Source organism: Haliotis asinina, chromosome 3 (genome assembly GCF_037392515.1).
Source record: "Haliotis asinina isolate JCU_RB_2024 chromosome 3, JCU_Hal_asi_v2, whole genome shotgun sequence".
Lineage (NCBI taxonomy): Eukaryota > Metazoa > Mollusca > Gastropoda > Lepetellida > Haliotidae > Haliotis > Haliotis asinina.
This window is the reverse complement of record NC_090282.1, coordinates 38,538,883-38,559,215: the sequence shown is the minus strand read 5'-3', so window position 1 is coordinate 38,559,215 and position 20,333 is coordinate 38,538,883. Positions and strand designations below refer to the sequence as shown.

General features: G+C 40.2%; 1 protein-coding gene across 1 annotated transcript in view; it reads right to left on the bottom strand.

Moving 5' to 3' along the window:
- Positions 1-18,801, bottom strand: part of LOC137276811 (uncharacterized) — a 32,325-nt gene extending 13,524 nt beyond the window's left edge. The window contains exons 1-2 of the mRNA XM_067808456.1: positions 17,220-18,801; positions 1,396-1,494 (exon numbers count right to left, since the gene is read on the bottom strand). Of these exons, the coding sequence (XP_067664557.1) occupies positions 1,396-1,494; positions 17,220-18,303 (1,183 nt within the window). The 5' untranslated portion in view covers positions 18,304-18,801. The remainder of the gene's footprint in view (positions 1-1,395; positions 1,495-17,219) is intronic.
- Between the last annotated feature and the right edge of the window lie 1,532 nt (positions 18,802-20,333).

The window sequence follows — 20,333 nt, the reverse complement described above, 5'->3', positions numbered from 1 at the left end:
GCCATTGCTTCACAATTCGTGAACTTTACAAGTTGTTAACAGTTCGGAACATAAAACAGACGTGCAGTATACAGTTGATAATTGATAGTTATCGGAAGAACGCAACAAGTTTACATATTTTTGTACTGTAGGTATAAATTGATTCAGACGTACATGTTGATACGGGGCAACGTATTTCAATAGACCTGTGTTCAAAGCAAGTGTTTGTAGCAGATGAAAAGTAATAATAGTGATTTCATTTTGCGTCGATATGAGCGATAAATGCCTCAAGACACGACTTCATTTATCTTAGCAACTGTTTCCTAAAAGCAGAAGCCACCGTATGCTTCCGGCTCATAAGCATATGGTGAGTCACAATAAATGTTGATGAATACCAAGTGTTCGCCAAGACATGAGTGTATTCTGCCCCACCAATACCAATAAGAACAATTCTCTGAACACTTTTAGTTGTTTGCACATCGTAACGCATAAATCAGTTTCTCTGGTAGGGACAAAAGGCTGTGTAGTAATCTCGACCTTGACTCATCACAAGCTTTACCAGTTGAACAGGATTGACGTGCCGCTTCGTCAACGCTTGATGTCATTGTCGTGAGACAAGGCTGAATCATATGCGGGCGTTGGTTTGAATGACTTTGCCGTGTCCACATGACGTTTGTTTCCTCAAGGAGTAACATCACGATTTCTCATTAAATGTACATGCAAATACACGTAGGTAAAAACGTGTGACGACATCAATTGTGCGCACAGAATGGACGTGTCACACGAGTCTGTTATGAGAATATTGCTAGAAGCGGCGTCTGACGCTGCTCACCCACTAAAACTTGTGAACTTTGTATTTTCTTTGAATCCTATTAAGTCATTATTTTTATGATCAACAGTAGATGTTCCGACTGATTTATCATATGATGACATCACTACATGATGACGTGTAAATGTAAGTTTGCAAAATAAAAACTGGCGAGTTTTTATGAATGCCAAATTCTTTATTGTAAGGAACGAAATGTTTCGGAGTATACCTTTACTCCTTCATCCTTGAGCACTTCGAAGTATATCCTTATACCTTCTTCAGGCGATGAAGGAGTAAGGATATACTCTGAAGTCCATAAAACTCTCTTCATGGGGCTCCTTTCACGATGCAACCTTTACTAAGGTTAACCTTAACTCCCATTCTTTAACATTGCACTAAGGTTACCTTAGACCGAGAAAACCTTAGTGCAGTGTTAAAGAATGGGAGCTGACGTTAACCTTAGGGTGGCTTTGTGAAAGGAGCTCGAGCCCCTGGTGTGTATCACTTCAAAACACTATTCAACGACCTTGTGTAGAAAGCAACAAAATAATCTAAGACTATCTCTTATCATATGTGTGACGATACAGGAAACCTTCAGGACAACTTACTGCTGCTGGTAGCGTCATCTCTGTTTGTAGAAGGTTCTCCCTCAGTGATGGCTGCCAAACCCACCCCGAGTAGCTTCTCGTGCATCTTGTCCTGCTTGTCTGCACGGAGGAAAGGAAGAGATGAAGGGGTATCGTGTATTGGTACATTGGCATTTTTCCCGATCGTAGCTTTTCGAAATGATAAAAATATTTTATCATCGTGAATTGCACGTTATGTGTATTTTGCATGTCGTATTTCGAATTCATTATATTGCACTGTGCAAGATATACCATCATCACTAAGCTTGTGTTTAACACACCGAACGTCAACATGAGATACTCGGATGATGGATATGACAACCAAGCGTCCGATACCAGGTAATTATACGAAAATATGTCCCACTGTTTCACTGTCAGTTAACCATGCTTGTCCGCTTTACCTCATGCTTGTTGCAAGAAGTAACGCTCTATCATCACCAAGCCCCGCTGATTTTGTTTGTCATACTGTCAACGCCTGGTTCATCAAGGGCCAAAGTATATTCACATTCCGCTCAGTTATACCCGAATAACGCTCCCAACGGCGTTAGGACAATTTTAATACAGTAAATTGGAGCAAAACGATATGAATGATTATGTTGTGCATGATTTCATGCATTTCTGGTGCGGTGGGGTAACCCAGTGGTTAAAGCGTTCGCTCGTCACGGCAAAGCCCAGACACGATTCCCCAATTTGGGATCAATACGCGAAGCCCATTTCTGGGGTTCCCCGCCGTGATTGTGCTGGAATGTTGCTATAAGTGACGTAAAGCTAAACTCATCCACTCACTGTGCCGTAATAAAATATTTTGTTCCCGGAACTGATGAACTCGAGGTTTTCTACCTTTAAAATAAACGCCTAATACCACAGGTATTAATACCTGTGAAGGTATGTTCACATCTAGTTGAGACAATGTGTTACTATTTACCGTGTCCCTAAAGCACATCCCGTCGGAATTTTTTATCATCGAAATTTATGGAATGACGAAATGGAAAGAGATGCTTTCTGGGGGCATTAATTATAATTATTATTTAATCATATTATATGTTGTATTATAAAAGCTAGTCAAACAACCACCACACTCAGTTTATACACAACAAAGCAGAGATTAAACATGAACAATAAGAGCTAATGCTGTAGAATCAAACATTTCAAAGTACTACAAGGGTAAACTCATATACATGCATGCAGTATGAAAGGACATAAAGAGCACTCACCCTAGAAATTGTTTCAAATGGAAATCCTTACTGACCGTGAATATTTACTACCAGCCAAACTCTAAACACTCCGTTTACTTGTCTGAAGTAGCTGTTACAAGATTCTGTTCATTAATGAATGGGGAAGGCTATTAATACTACTACAAATATATCTCCGAGGTCATATGCAAACATCCTGGGTCACTTCATTTCCAACATTGGGCGTAGGGTGCAGCATGATGAAAGGTAACACGCAAGACGTTAAATGGATATACACTGCCGCCCACACGGAAGTAAGCATTTGTTTCTGGTTTGAAATTCCAGAATACCGGTGAGGGTTAGACTATTACATTGTTGGGGGAGAGGCAATATGTTTTTCAGTGGTAATTCTGACTATAGATGAGATGGGTTGGTGTCACAGCCAAATATGGAGTAAATAATAAAATGAGTAGGTGAGTTGGTACGGTCCTTCACTGCCATAAATCTCGGTAGTCAGGTTCAATAAAACGTCGGAAAAGTTAAATTATTAATCCCTGTTATTGAGTTGCTTGTGTCCTCAGTATTATCAAAGGTTTTAGCACAACCTCCACATATATTTTGAACGAGATGGTACTACGCCGCATTTACCCTTTTAAAGAGAAATCAGAAAATGTCATGTATCTAATGATAGCTCATAGTAAATCATTAGTAAACAACCCACATCACCATGGAAATACAACAGTTTTAAACGTAAGTTTATACAGACATTTCGCACAGAAACAACCTCTATGTTATTACTCTTTGTTTTACACCCACTGTCAAGAACTAACACAACAAAGCCCACTTTAATCTGAGGTAGAGATAAGGTTTGTAGCTACCAACTGTGCTTATGCAGCATTGTATTTTGAAACCAGGTATCAGTCCCCGCTCTGCCATATACCTCACATGAACTGAATCTTGACGTATCCCGTGAATGAGTGAGTATTGCATAATAACAACAAATATACGGCTGGACAACACCATACCTGTATTCTGAGAGTTCCTGACACACAGACACATGACCTCCTCAAGTCGCAACCAGAACTGTCTCAGAGCCATCATCATTGCCAACACGCCCCTCCCATTCAGACTTAAGGCTGTTTGTTTTGAATATGTGGAATATCAACGCCATAGAGGGGGTGCAAAGTTTACTTGATAACATGAAATTAGGAATTTTAATAAGCAAGATTATGTGCAGTGAAGCATTCCCGCAAGAGAGCCGTCATGGCCGATGTATTATATATATGGAAACAGTTTGATAATTATTATACATTATCTGACTTGTTAGTGTTGGTAAAACATTTGTGTAGCTCCAGGTGTAATAACCATTATTGTTTAATCGAAAGTGAAATGGATATTACCCTTTTCCCGTAGAAAAATACACATTTACATATACGGAACAGCAAAAAAACGCAACGCTGTTTTAGTTTTAGAATAAAAGACTTAAACATGAACACTTACTTTAATGAGATTTAAATTCTTCGAAAATTGCGTTAATTTTCTTTTGCTGTTCAATATATCTAAATTCAATTTCCTCTTGACAATTTTCAGATGCCATTTGTACTTAATCTGGCACTGTCTATAGGGAAATGCATCCACCTGCCTGTAACACTATTCCGAAAATGATATCTTGCTGGTGATTTGTACAGGAAGGCACGTTTTGAGAATGACGTCATGTTAAATAAACGCCCATGGGTTAATGTATAGGAAGTTCACGCGGCTTTGATCTATCAAATAGTTATGCACGGGGATAGCACAACGTGAAGCAGGACGTGCAAATATACCGTTTGGTGACACAGAGGGTTATGACCATGTCGAAGATACGATTTCAGGATCTTAGCACTTCTTGATTGATAACAGGAGACAACCCACGATCACGGGGTACGGGCACTTCAGGGTTCATCATCAGGATATACACCTGATCATATGATCCTGGACCTCGAGGGATCATAACCAGAGACAACTCCGATCACAAAACTTGCACATCAAAGATGCATGATCATGAAGAACACATAATCATCACCAATCGCTGTGGTGTTAATCATATGGAAGAACACGCGAACATATGATCCCAACACTCAAGGGTTAATCATGTGCAGGGACACATGATCACATGATCCCGTCATTCCAGTGTCCATAATGAGGGACAATCCACGATCAGAGAATCCTGGCGGTCCATGGATATTCACCTGGGGGGTCCCGTGAGCATATGAACATTGCACTCCACGGTTAATCAACAGGACCAACCCTCGATCGGGGCTTCAATGATCATAATCGGGACATGTGTACACACGGTTGCTCTGATCCTACTGATCAGGAAAGGTTAGAGTCCTCTTGGTACAACATATATTAGGTCTCATTTACAATATGAACAAGTATAGTCTGGTTCATAATTATTGAGAATTTTTTCTTCTTACTTTTAGCTATCCTAACACCTCAACTGATTCACTGATACTTAAAAGTAAGTAATGGTATAAGGGAGGTACCTCATCTTGGCCTACTGAGTATAGTACAATTAGAGTTACCTCCCCTGAATTTGTAGCAGACGTCATTTCCTCAGCACTGTCAACAATGTCTGCTGAAGATAAAAGAAGGTTGATTTTTGAGTTTTGTAATCAAGGAATTGATGATGTAAATACATTGGCAGAGAGAACAGGAACTCCTCTTTCTACTGTGTATAGGATTAGGAAGAATTTTAAAGAGGGAAAGGATTTGGGGCACCAGAAAGGAGCAGGGAGACCCAGAAAATTGGACTTCTCAGATCGCGTCCGGCTGGGAATTTTAGCGTCTAAAATGCAAAGGGCAAGCATCTCCAACATCAGGTATGAAATGATAGAAAGGGGATCAACAGTTGTATCAAAATCTACAGTTAGAAGAAATTTGATTGATCTTGGATGGGAGAAAAAGACTGGAATTCCTTCTCCTCTCATGAAACAAGAACATAAAGACAGGCGTGTTGAGTGGTGTTTGGCACATGAAAACTTTGACTGGGAAAATGTGATTTTTACACATGAAAGCTCAATATGGGTATATCCCAATAATGTGAAAATATGGACAAAGTCTGCGTCAGCACCGTTGTATCGACGACCTAAATACAGCCCAAAGTTTCATGTATGGGAAGGGATATCCTTATTAGGAACGACCCCGCTGTGTGTGTTTGAGGGAAATCTGACAAGTCAACGCTACACTAACATATTAGATAATTTTCTCCTTCCAAGTGCATATGTGTTTTATGGAAATGACTGGATTTTGCAGCAAGATAATGATCCTAAACACACCGCAAAACATGCCAAGCAGTGGTTTCAGGAGAAAAATGTGACTGCTTTACCATTTCCTGCATATAGTCCTGACTTAAATCCCATTGAGAACATTTGGGGGATGATGAAGGAATGTGTGAATCAAAAGGGGTTGACAAAAATTGAAGACATGAAGAGAGAAGTGGTCCGATACTGGGACAGCATAACTCACGAGACACTAACCTCTCTGATAGGAAGTATGCCTACCCGTCTTAGACTGTGCCGTGAAGCTCAAGGAGACTTGATAAAATATTAAATTGTTACCTACACAACATGAAAAGTTCACTTTCACAATACATTCAATTTTATCTGATTTGTTCTCGTTTAATAATATGAAATGCTTTAGCTATTCTCAATAATTTTGAACCATACTGTACATCTCTTCAATGAGCAGATTACGCATTCAATCTTATACTTTAATAAAGCCAGTTCAGGCATGTTAACAGTCTCTTCCTCCACCATTCATATTCGTTCCGCCGCTATATTCATGCATTAATCTATAATTTGATTCATTGTGATTCTATTTAAGTTCAGATTCCCAAAACTAAATTTATATGGTAGTGTTCGCATGAACGCAGAAGCCTGCTTTTTCACGCGTAAAAGAGGCAAACAATCTTTTGTGTGCGTGTTTGGCACGCATAGATTCTAATCTACTTAATTTTAAAAACATACCACAAAACAGTAACATAATAAAAAATAACTTTTGAAATGATTCATAACTGTAGTGAACTTTTCACGTGCAAAAGATCTGGACGACATATTTGTATTCATTTTATTTCTGCACGCACTCGTATAAAACCTACTCGTTAAAATCTACCGAGAGCACTGATATCGTCTCACACTTCTAGGAAACTGGAGAGCTGAATGGTTCGTTATTTATCTCTCGAAGATCAAGTTATCCATCTCCTACAAGTTAAAACACCTTCAGGAACGTGCGGATGTTTGTGTTTGCTTTTGTCAGTGGTTTGTCCAAACATTACTAAATATACTCTTCAAATAACCTTGTCCCGAGCAGAGGCATCTGACTATCTTGCAGTCTGCACTTCTTTGATTACATCAAAAGATCTTTAAACATAATAAAGTAGATGTGTGTGTGTGTGTGTGTGTGTGTGTGCGTATGTATGTATTTATGGATGGATGTGTGTGTATGTGTATGTATGTGTGTATGTATTTATGTGTGTGAGAGAGAGGAAGAGAGAGAGAGAGAGAGAGAGTGTGTGTGTGTGTGTGTGTGTGTGTGTTTGTGTGTGTGTGTGTGTGTTCGTCTATACAAGGAAGAGATTGTAAGAAACTAAGTGGATTGTTTTTCCCCCCATCATTCATGAATATTCCCGCTATATGGCAACTGCCCGTAAACAATCAACCCTGGACAAGAGAATCCAGTGATCAACGGTATGAACATCGATCTTCGCAATTTCGATACGATGATATGACAGCGAGCCTGACCACCCGATCCCGTTAGTCGCCACTCACGGCAAGCATTGGTTGCCGAAGATACATTCTAACCTGCATCTTCACGGATCAACAAGTGTAAGGTTAGGAGACTTAAACATGAATTTTAATAATTACATGGTAGTAGGTTATTTGTTAATAAAACAATTTTCAAATAAAGACACTAGCTTTGTGATGTTACGACAGATGACAGTCTCTTTTTAACTTAAATATATTTCTATAATATTATTTTTGTAAACACTATTTTCATTTTTCCAGGAGACAGTTTGAACGAAGTCTGAAAGAGTAGGTTCTGATGTTCACTAACTGTGCTAATGAGGTTTGTGATATCATCATCATCATCAACATCATCAACATCAGTATGTGTAGCTGTGGCAAATAGATAATATCACCCAAGTGTCTACTGATATCAAATATATCAACATGAGTTGATAAAGTTACAAATATCCTATTTTAACCTTTATCAACGAGTGGTCATATAACTGATATTAGCAGACACAAGGGTGAGATTCTATTTATCATCCAAAATCATTCTTCATTAATTTAGGTTTCAATGTACATCTCTGAACAAAGTATTCCCATTAAATTTGCAGTGCAGCGATGTCTTAGCATTGCGACGTCATCAACTTTATCACATCATAACATTGGCAGGGCATTGTACATACTCTAGTGTCAAAACGATATCTGCTAGGAGATATCTCCTGTGGAACACAGTTTTGGATAAACATCTAACTGCCTTCAGCCATGTACATGTGATACCGAACGGTACTGGGCTTGTTATTTACTAAGTAGCGTTTCCTCTTTTCGATACATGTTGATTTCAGAGAATCTGATAGCAGTATGTGTACATTCCATAATTAGCATCCCGTAGACCGTTCCCAAGGACAACAATCCAACTTCCTCCGTACACTTAATCAACTACAACCTAGAATTTAATAGGACGTCAGATTAATGTAGATATAAATAGCTTTCTGCAAGGAAGGAGCTGTTATTTACAAATGTCTACGTGACTGGTAAATAACGATATCGGGGCTTGGGTGCTGTGCAGGATATTGCTACTTGCTTTATTGTTCTGAGCTTAGTGGTCCGGTCAGTGAGTGAGGGATTTGTGATTGAGTGCGCTCTGAAGTCAGGTTTGGGTGGGAGGAAAGCCCGGTATGGTGCGGGGCCTAGATGTTTATCACTTGGGTGTAATCCACCAGCGCGAGTGTGAGTGATTGTGTATTGTCTTTATGAACTTTGTAAGCACAATTCCTGCTGTATCTCGGTGGGGTGCGGTAATGCATATCAGGCAGTCTGACGTCACATGCAAATCCGGATGAATTCGTCACTGTTGATACAAGCAAATTGATAATTTTCTCAAATTCTGGATGGTGGGGGAGAGGCGTGAAGTTGTAAGTTTGTATGTGGGCTAGATGTGAGTGTGTGGCTGGTTGTGTGTGCGTGTGTGCGCGCTCATGCGGGTGTGGTTTTGTGCGTGTGTTTGTCTGTGGTTGTGTACGTGTTCTATCTGTGTGTGTGTGTGGTGGTTGTGTGTGCGTGTTCTTCACTCCTTCCATCCCCCTTCCGTTCCCATAGAATACATGGAACCCACATCTGAAAGAGGTCGGGGGATTTTAACGTCTGCTAATACTTTAAAAGGTGGACAATTTACACAGTCTCAAATGTAACCCTCTGAATGGTTCAGTTATCTACAATCCACGAATGTTTGTAATCTTAACAAATGGTATGATATAATGTTTATACGTTGTGATTGACAAGGCGGATAAACACTGAAGAGGTTTTATCAGCGTAATGTTATCAGGCACTGAATAGACGCAAAAACAACTCACACCTAGAATCGTGCCAAATATCGACTTAGTATATATTAATCAAATACTTTTCCAAGATATCGGGAGCGCGAGAATATAATTCTATAAGTGAAATAACTATAATAAATAATTATTATTAATTCAGTAATGCCATCCTTATTCACTGTAATCAGCAATAAGATGAATGATAAAAGTGCATATGTGTTACATTATTAACACCTATGGTAACTGCTGCAAGCAGGGGTTAAAAGGCTAAGCATTGATCAGACTATACAACAGGAAGAGGAGGAAACTCGTCCAGACAGTTTAAATTTCTAATTTGGGGCGCATGTTCGTGGTAAATTTAATCTAATTATATATTAATAATGATTGGATAAAGGCAATGGTTAATCATATGTTACATGTAAGTACACGAGGTATTCTCCACCCAGATGTTTTTCAGACTCTGAAAGATAAATTCCCAATACACACTATCGGGTCATGGTGGGCACATAATCAGTGTTTAAGGACCGGCCAAGCTCTTACGGCCAGCTTAGTCCCTAGAGACTTCTATTCTACCAATACTGGTACGGCAATATTGACTCTCCACCACTCACCAATATTTCAGCCAAACGAGTGAGCTTAGCAACATTCCAGCTAAATGGCGGTCCATCTAAATGATGGAGGTCTGTAAGTGACCGAGTCCAGACCGGACAATCAAGTGACTGACATCCTGAGCATCGATGCAAGCAATTGTGGCAGCGTCAGCAAAGTCAGCCAGACTGACCGCTCGACCCCGTTAGTCAGCTCTTAGGGGTATGGATTGCTGACAAAAGACAATACAAAGGGTCGAAGAAGAGTCCTTGTACTCATTGTAGAGAATCACATCGACTACTTCCCGGAAGAACCAGATTGACAAATGTGACACAGACGAATCCAGACTATAGTGAGTGTGTGTGTTTAGATTTATGCCACACTCGTTATTTACAGACCGTCGAAATATAACTGGAATATTGCTAAAACTCACTCACTCACTCACCAATTGCGCAGACTGATGCTCATGTTGTTGATCACTGGATTGTCTGGTCCAGACTCGAATTTTACAGACCGTCGCCATATAGGTGGAATATTGCTGAGTGCGGCGTAAAACTAAACTCACTCATTCAATCACTCACTAAAGACGAATTAAACAAGAAAGATGGTGATGTAATTGATACGAGTACCATAAATGTGATTTCGACCTTACGTCATCGCTACGGAGACTGTTACGGCCTGGTAACGTTTTGGTAACGTTTTCAATTTATTGGTAAACGTTAATTTTCAAACAATTCCCGTCTGTGCAGCATGATTGTATCCATACAGCCTCATGCATCAAACTTTATTGTGTGACGTAAATACGATTGCACTCTTTGTCACTTAAGCAGATATACATGTCAGCTTGGATATAAGATAAGCTGGTGAGGTAAAGTATGCTTACACGTCACGTATGTACTTATATTGGGTACAATGTTTACCTGTGCTTCTGAATCTCTTGACTATGATAACTGGTATACTAGTATCTTACGTGTGATTAAGAATAACAATATCTATTTCGAATGTCTATATATAACTAGCTAAAACCATTTTGAAACAAAAAAAATATCTGGTTTGAAAATACATACATACGTACGTGGTTAAAGAAACGTCGTGCTCTCAAGCAGGAAACAAGATTGCTTTGAAATGATATTACGTCGCACTTATATGTCATAATTTCCTCAAGCGGTCTCTTTTAGCTATCGGAAACGTTTGTTTCAGTGGCTTCAGCTATTGCAGTTGCGTTGTTAGATGTGTCCTGAAACCCTTATATACTTCGTTCTGCCTACACCTGCCACTCCCATCCCCCATCCCCAACTGACACATCAAACAATCGATTAAATGTAAATAAGTAACAAGGGTTGCACATTGGCGCCAAGTTTATTTAAGAATATAACACATTAAAATAGTTCTGAAGAAACTTTTTGACTGTTCAATCTTAACTTAGAACGCTTTCACTTGTAAACTAATAGCCGGGCGCCACAGCACGCAGTCGTCACTGTGCTACTGTTTATGCGATAGTCCGTCTGTTGAGGTTGATGCCGTTACTACGCGCGGCCTGTTGCTCAGATGGAGCACACAAAGGTGATGGTCATTTTGGCGGTTGGACTCTTATGTTTTATTATTTCTGTGACTGTTAGATGTCTATACAGCCAGTCCAGTCTCGCCAGTCTGATGACGGTCTACCTTATGTGCCATATGCGACATAGCATTGGCTAGATAAAGTTCCACTGCTGCCAATTTTGGCATTTTGAAGTTTGAGTTTAACAGGTATACCGCAGCCAAACTCAGACAGCTGTGGACATTGCTGTTCGTGCATAGCATAACCGTGAGAGTCAAAGAGGTGATGATTTTCATAATATCTTTCGCACAGCACTGTAATATTTGGGTTTGGGGAGTTGTCCAATGAATAAACAGTGTTTCAAGTTACAATCAAAACTATTTTTCGATAAATAAATAATAAAATAATTAATAAATTTAACAAAAAATAAAATAAAAATAAAGATAAAAATAAAACGAAGCAAATAAAAAAGGAAGCAAAAAATCCTCATCAAAGCAAACAAAAACAATAGATATGTAATATAACTCTTTTGAGAAAATTAGTTTCGATCTATTATAAACTGCAAATCTGAGAGCATAATAAAGTAATGTATATGAGTCTTCTGAAAACCAGCGTCAGATCGCAACCATTGATTTCACCAATACCGAACCAAAGTTCTAAATATGTTAGGCTATATTAGAATATTGCAATAAAACGCTACCATTCACACCACTTAATCCCCAAAACAAGGAATGCCTATCCCCCCAGTTGGTTGTCGGTTATTTCCGCGAAATCGTACAACGCCCTTGGCGCCTTGCTGGTAATCCTCTCATTAAAAAACACACACAGGCACGGCCACCGAAACGAACTTCCTGACATCCCGATTGGCGTTCTTCCAAATTGACACACATTTTCCATCAGGTTAAGCTGAGTTGTGATAATTGTTATAATTTTAAAACTGTGTTGGTTCAACATGTTTGATAAACAAGATTTGTTCTAGTCTAGACTACATTGTCTTACAGTACCACTGCGGAAGAGGGTGAGTCTTGTTGAGAAGGCGTGATTCTCTCCCCAAATGAAATAGCTTTGACAGCTATGACAATGAAATTTCCTAACCCGGCCTGAGGGAATCTAGACTTTTCATATAACTGTAAACAAGTAGGAATGATATCCTAATGAAACCTCACCTTAATCCAAGTTCAATTTAGCCAGGTTTGGTCCAAACAGGCGATAAGACCCTAGCATTCTGCAATGCACGTATGAACCGTAAGCACATGCTTACGATTTCTCAAAGCTTATGGTGTTGCTTGTTCATGTACTCAAAAGCGCCCAAAGGACTAGTAGGCTCTTTCTGTACAGTACAGTCTTTCTAACTGATATATAAGATGACAGTACTATAAATTCCCTTTTCTTGATATGGTAAAACATAGACCTTCAGAAAATTTCACGATGGCAATTAATAGGCATGCATGACTCACTAATGTCGAAACATAGATAAAAGCTTGAAACATTAACCACAGTGTTTGTTATTAGTCGGAATGTTAGAAAACACTCTGTCACCGCCGAAATTCGTGGGGGTCGAACCCATGATGACCAAGTCAATTTTTGACCACACGTTACCGACGGCCGTACTCGCGAGACGAGAGGTCGTTCCAAAGCATGCCATCCAGAGATGATACAGCTGAACCCTTTTGCATGGGGCGCTCATTGGTCAGCGTTAACAGGAAGTACTGGATACCGTCGTCGTGCCACATTTTGATACGCATCCCATGCCAGTCGTCCAGCACTTATTAATAGCATTGTTAAACGTCACCCTTCTCGAGCTGTCAAAGTGCATTTCTAGAACAATATCATCGAAACATTACAATGTCCCGAAATGAGGTCCAACAAGAACGCCATCGAACATCTTCGGGGCTATCCTGGACGAAAAGTTCTTGCCCGGGAACCTTTTGTTCAAGGTATGCAAGAACTGACGCAGACGCCGCAAGGAATGACAAATGATTCCGGTGGAGATAATTCAAGGAGGCTTGATTGTCAGCATGAGGACGAATCCCTACGATGTATCGCTTACAACATGTACTGATATAGTCGCCTGTGATGATTCATACAATCATAACAATCATTATAACAATCATGTACGATATGCGCTCCTATTGCAAGTAAATTGTTGCCATATTTGAAAATCCAAATTTCTTTCTGTTTCACTCAGACTGAAGTGTATTATAGTTACCATTTTAATGCGAGGAATGGTTTTAAAGCAAAAGTGGTTTCAACTGCTGTGCTGAGCTGCGCCCATAACGCATGCGCAGTGAGTAGGTTCGCGGAGCTTGAAACAGTATGCATGCCCGTGGTATGAGGTCATGAGCAGTAGTCTAATGTTGGTTGTGTACACAAACAAGTGAATAATCTACTCGTTACATAAAAAATAACTTCCTGATTGTGGGAAGCAGCGTCTGTCACAGAAAAAGCTCAATTTCTGGTTTATTGACACCTATATGTCTGCCTGCCTGTCTGCTAAAGACAATATGCAATACACAGCTTCAAACACTGACCACGTGCAATTTGAACTTAACACTTATTAGGCTAAACGCCATAAACAAAATAAATTGATTTATGACTCGTGCACCCGAGTCTTGTCTCTGCCACATTATGTTATTAGGCAGGTGTGATAAGTGTACACATGACATGATTTTTTTTTATGTTTGTGGGTTGCAAACTACATCCATTTTTCTTGGATGACTGGATCTGACGGAAACTGGTGCAAACTCTTATTAGTTTCAAGTCCCGCTTTGTACTTGGACCAATGACAGTTTCCAGCCGCGCAGTAGCTCACCATCTCTACTGAGGTGATTTTTGATTGGATAAAACGCAAATTCAGAGAACATGCATTCACAAAACCCAACGTTTCTATATACATCCTTTATGGATAAAAAATTCTTCTCGTGTATATGATTTTGTTTGACAACTGTATATGAACACACACTGAAATGACGCATCAAGTACAATAAAAGAAGTTGTCATCCATAAAGAATCTTACTTTCTTCTGACTTACTTCTAAAATGCCCATCACACAGATCCTCTTTCTGTACACACAACGAGCCCTCAGCGTATCAGCACATGAACCGGCCAATCGGAAGCCGTCGTTACACTTGAGTGCGCGCCCATACGCTATGACTGGGTTCGGTCTCCCGAGGACTTCGTTTCGAGGGAAGTAAGCCCAAGTACAAAATATTGCACTTTTGAATCGAGATTGTACGCTTATTACTTTGTTTATTTGTTTTTTACAAGCAACAATTTATATTATATGTCATGAATAAGAGATAATTGTGTTTTAATTATATTAAATTTTGATGTTTTGGTTACATGTGGCCTTTCATATAATCTGTAAGGTCTGAGTGGCAAACGAGGTGGGCCTTTCCAGGTACGGAAGATGACTAATGACGTCGCTCTTTGGAGACACCTATCCGTGTCGTACTGTATCTCCCCAAATCTGAACATTTATCTGATATATGCTTTTCACCCGTGGCCTATAGGTCAAAAGCCACTACTCGATATAGATACAGGCGCCTTTGATCTTGTATCTCTTGTCAGTATATTTTATCAAATGTCTCTGTTAATGTAGCTCTTGTGTCTGTTTTTCAAGTCCTCGATTGTATTTGAACAAACTATATTCTTATATTAGAATGCATTATTTGTTAACCGTTTCGGTCCTTGTGTTAGCTGGTGTCGCATGTGCTTGATTATCCAGTCTCGATATCTCCAAGGAAAACCATGTGTGTCAGTAAGTTGAGATCTTGCCAACGCATTTAGTTATTGTCACTATTACGTTTTCTCTCCATAACTTTTAAAACCGACCGTGATATGAATGGGTGAGTGAATGAGTGTGAGTGTAGTTTTAAGCCGCAGTCAGCAATATCCCAGCTATATGGCGGCGGTCTGTAAATAATCGAGTCTGGACCAGGCAATCCAATGATCAATACCATGAGCATCGATCTACGCAATAGGGATGCTATGATATGCGTCTTCGTGGTCAGCGAGCCTGACCACCCGATCCCGTTAGTCGCCTCTTACGACCGACATGTGCAGGTAATTGAAGATCAGTTCTAACGGTTTTCACGGGTCTGACCATCTGGTATACTAAAAAGAGAAGCAAACGTACGGTCATTGAGTTTTGTCATATGACCTACAGAACATTATTATTGATTTCATATGTTTAAATCATATTCTGATTCTAAAATAAAACCATATAAAATAATCCTTTCATAAATGCAATTACCTTTTAGGAATAATTTAACTATAAATCAGACATCTGAATCTAGTAACTGAGACGTTGCCAAAATGACCCTCATCAACACGGAGACACGAATATGAATATGTCAACAATGTTTACCAAATAAAATAAATGTATATTATACATCAGATCTAATAAGCAAATATTCTGTTCAACGTACAAAATCCATCTTTTTTACTCAGTTCTTTTTCATTCGGCACCGAGTGAGAAAGTATTTTATTACACAACATTTAGCAATATCCCAGCAATATCACAGCGGATGCTACGAAAATTGGGCTTCACATCTTGAACCCATGAGAGGAATCGAACCCGGGTCGTCGGCGTGACGAGCGAACGATTTAACCACTAAACTACCCCCTTACCGCGGAAGGATAATGGTCATGATCGATATGAAGTGTACCAAGTAGGGGTAAAACATTACTGCCAAAAATATTCCAGCAATTTGCCTTTGAAAATCTGTCCCTGGTCTATTCTTATAGATTCATTTATTCAAGAGTAAAGTTCCCTTAGACAGCCACCATCCACGCAGCAAACACTTGTCTAATAATCAGGGGCCTCTTTTACGAAGCAACCTTTCCTAAGTTAACTTTAACTCCCATTGCACTAAAATTGCCTTACGATCACCTTAGCGCTTTGTAAAAGAAGGCCCTGAACCCTAAACTGCTAGTGTAGATGAGCACGAGGATGAATTCCCACAGAAAGTTTTTACTGTGAGCTAAAGGTACCTGAGAAATATGAAACACAAGCTATAGAAAGCACACATGAATGAAAGCAATACGTGATACAGTTATTAAGGTGCACTATCTCGTCTCCACTGTCTACTTGAGAGGGCAGGGCTATCAGTTTAGGGCAGGGACGATCAACATAACAAAGTCCAGAAACAACAATCGCCAGCTATCTCATGACGATTGTCGATGAAGCTGTAGTATTTCCGCACGTAGACCTCGATTATCATTACCAAGTTCATAGATAAATCATGGTAATTTCGAAATACTGTGATTTTCATTGATACACCCACATAATTTCCAGTGCTGTGTATGTTGCTTCTAAGCAGTCAAGCGAGTATGTTTAGTCGGATATTCGAGATTTGCAAGCATTCTTTGTCTATCGGTCAACAACACGACAAAATATATGATACAAACATATAACACTGACATAAAATAAATGCTACTACATACGTGTTTAGCTGCGAATGATTATCAACTTATATAGGTGGAAGATGACGTGAACTGACCCAGGCCTCTCGTCAAAGCTCCTAGAGAAAACTGGATAAGAAATTGACGAGGCTTTCAATTTTACCTCGACAATAACAGCGTTGGGAAAACTATATTTTCTTCACACTTTGCATCAACAATGGGATTCGAGCCCATGCCTCCTATTTGGAGATGGTACATTTAACCATTTGCCTACCCGACAGCCTCATATCTGAAAGTCAGATCCACATAAACCACTGTGTCAGACAATTACCCTCAAAACGATTAAGGCACACAGGCGAGGTAGCGATCCAAAGTCACTGGTTCAAGTCCTTATGTGGAAACAATTATTTCGTGATGTGGTTGGACAATCCAAAGAAGTGGACCAATTTTTAATGATACAACCCACGTACAATCTTGTGTATTCTCTGAAATCACTGCTACGTCTGCAGTCTCTTACCTTGCATGGGCGGTACTGTATGATGACCGTTGCTCCCCTTCCCATCTTCATTTGACGGTTTAACCACCGTCACATCTGGTCGTAGCTTTCTGATGGCGTCTTCAATTGTCTTGAGGTCGGTGATGCAAATTTTAGTGTCGTCTTTGGTCACGTTGAAGATGGGGATAGGCACGTCTATCTTATCTTTCACTATTTGACAATTTTCCAGTTCGTCTCGATCAAGTCCGAACGGTAAGCCGTTGTTTGTTAACAGTTCCCGTACGCGTTTCTTATGACCATCAGTTCTAGAGGGACCAACGTAGGACGAAAGCGTATCTTTGACGCTGCTTCTACGCCGAGGTATTGAAGGAGTGGGAGCCAGACTCAGTCGACGATGTTTTGTGGACTTCGGTGACTTCGCTGACGGCAAAGCGGCAACCGAATCACGTCGTTTCTTCCCCGAGTCCATCAGGTTTGTTAAGGACTGCTTCCTCTCTGCGGAATCCGGCAAATGCTTTGGAACTGGCGACAAACGTCTAACTGGAATAGCCTTGCCTGATGTCTTCCTTTCTCTTTGAAGTGAAGTCTTCCTCTCTTTGGTTTTATCAGCAGAATCAGACTTAGCGTTTCTTCCATTAGGAATACTTTCTGTAGATGATTCGACGTCACTATTCGTTTGACCTTCGGTTCCCTCAACTCTGTCACGGTGGGAAATTCCCACTCCGTTGATTTCAACATTGGTCAACATGTCTGTCTTCTTCAAGTTCCCAAACGTGGTTTTGGACAGGGAGACAAGTTTTGTGGGTGAAACTACAATGTTGAACTCAAGACCGGCGTTGCTGCTCTCCTCCATTCCCTCATCAAGAGAATGTGTTTTGCTGAATTTACTCACGCACCTCGGCGCTGCACCGGTGTCGTCTGCTCCTTGAACAGTGATCACAGGCACAGCAATCCTACCGTGTCTTCTCGTCCGTAAGCTCTCTGATCGTTTTAGCAAGTGACGTTTTAGAGATCGACCATCCAACACCGAGGCCTCATAATTTTCGTCTTCGGTCGCTATGCAAACATTCGGGTTGTTACCCTTACCTGTGTCAGCAGTTTCCATTTCCCTAACTCCAAGTAAACAGATTGAAAGACAAATCCATACGTTCACCAAGCTGTCAATATAAACGTAAGGTTAAGCCCGATAATACGTATTAGCCTCTTTCAATTTCCTGGAGTTAAGTGTCAACGATTTGTCAAGGATAAAACCGCAAATCCAAACAAATCCTTTTGACAATTTAAATGGAAATAAATAGCTATGCCCGCAAGGATGGACTCTTAAAACTAGTTTCCTGTATCTAAATCACTTTAAATTCATCCACTTCTGCACCTCACTCGAGGAAAGCGATTAGACTGGAGCCACACACATCCACAATTCCGGTCCAGGAGACGCCTGTCCTCAGTTTCGTACAAGACAAACCTCCCTCGCCAAGCAACGTGAAGTTCTCGACACGTCTTTCAATTCAATCACAGCTGGAACAATTCCTGGGCTATCAAATGTTGTTTTCTTCAAGCTGACTACCACCACGTGTTTACATAGCCCCAGGATGTGTAGTGCAATCACTCAAGGGTGATAACTCGAGGTCATTTCTACAGCCTATCAGCAGCTAACACACTTGAAATAGGTGTGATAAGGGCATCGTCAGATGACATGATAAACAATGCACGGAGTTTACTCGGCGTTATTGCTATGCAGATTTAGTATGTGAAACAACCAACAATAGTCGTTCGCGTGACTCCTAAATAAACTTTTGATTTTGAAATGTCTTTTCCTTTCAAAACCACTATTTACGGAAAATTCAAATTTACACTAATCAAGGTATAAATTGTCACACTCCAAAGTCAAAACGAAAGGTCACGTGGGCAAATCTGATGACTTCACAACCGGAAAATGGCGTCAGCATTTGGTACTGACGACATGTTGGACGATAAGACAAATCCCACACGCTGAGATGAAGGATATCCCGAGACGAAACTCCTCAGAGACAACCCCCATTAACAAGTGAGTTAACTCTAGCCTCAGCCTACTCGCTTGACTGAGATTCGAGGGTATAACACTGTGTTTTCCCAGGACCTATTTATCTCATACAAGTGTCTGAGTGAGTTTGCCTTTACACCGTGATTAATAATATTCAAATATTCCAATAACAATATTCCATCAATAGCACCGGAGATGGGCTTCATACGTTGTACCCAGATGGAAAATCAAACCCGGATCTGGCAAGTGAACGTTTTTAACCACTAGGCTACCCCACCGTCTCACCTCATTCAAGATATATGTTGTTATCGATAAAGAATTTTACCCTTTTTATGAGTTACCTGGTAATGCTTCACCCTGTGAATCTGAACTGTCACTTAGACCTGAAGGCTATGAGTTACCTGATCCCTGTTGAATGTGCTTTATCCTGTAAGTCAGCCTCCACTATGAACTTTCACAGGAGTGAGGTACATGGTCGTCGTTGAATATGCTTTACCCTGTAAGTGAGACACGCTACATGAACATTGACGAGAATGAGCTTCCTGATCACTGTTGAATATACTTTACCCTGTAAGTGAGACACGCTACATGAAAATTGACGTGAATGAGCTTCCTGATCACTGTTGAATATACTTTACCCTGTAAGTGAGACACGCTACATGAAAATTGACGGGAGTGAGGTACCTGATCACTGTTGAATATACTTTACCCTGTAAGTGAGACACGCTACATGAAAATTGACGTGAATGAGCTTCCTGATCACTGTTGAATATACTTTACCCTGTAAGTGAGACACGCTACGTGAACATTGACGAGAATGAGCTTCCTGATCACTGTTGAATATACTTTACCCTGTAAGTGAGACACGCTACATGAAAATTGACGGGAGTGAGCTTCCTGATCACTGTTGAATATACTTTACCCTGTAAGTGAGACACGCTACATGTAAATTGACGTGAATGAGCTTCCTGATCACTGCTGAATATACTTTACCCTGTAAGTGAGACACGCTACATGAACCTTGACGGGAGTGAGCTTCCTGATCATTACCGAATATACTTTACCCTGTAAGTGAGACACGCTACGTGAACATTGACGGGAATGAGCTTCCTGAT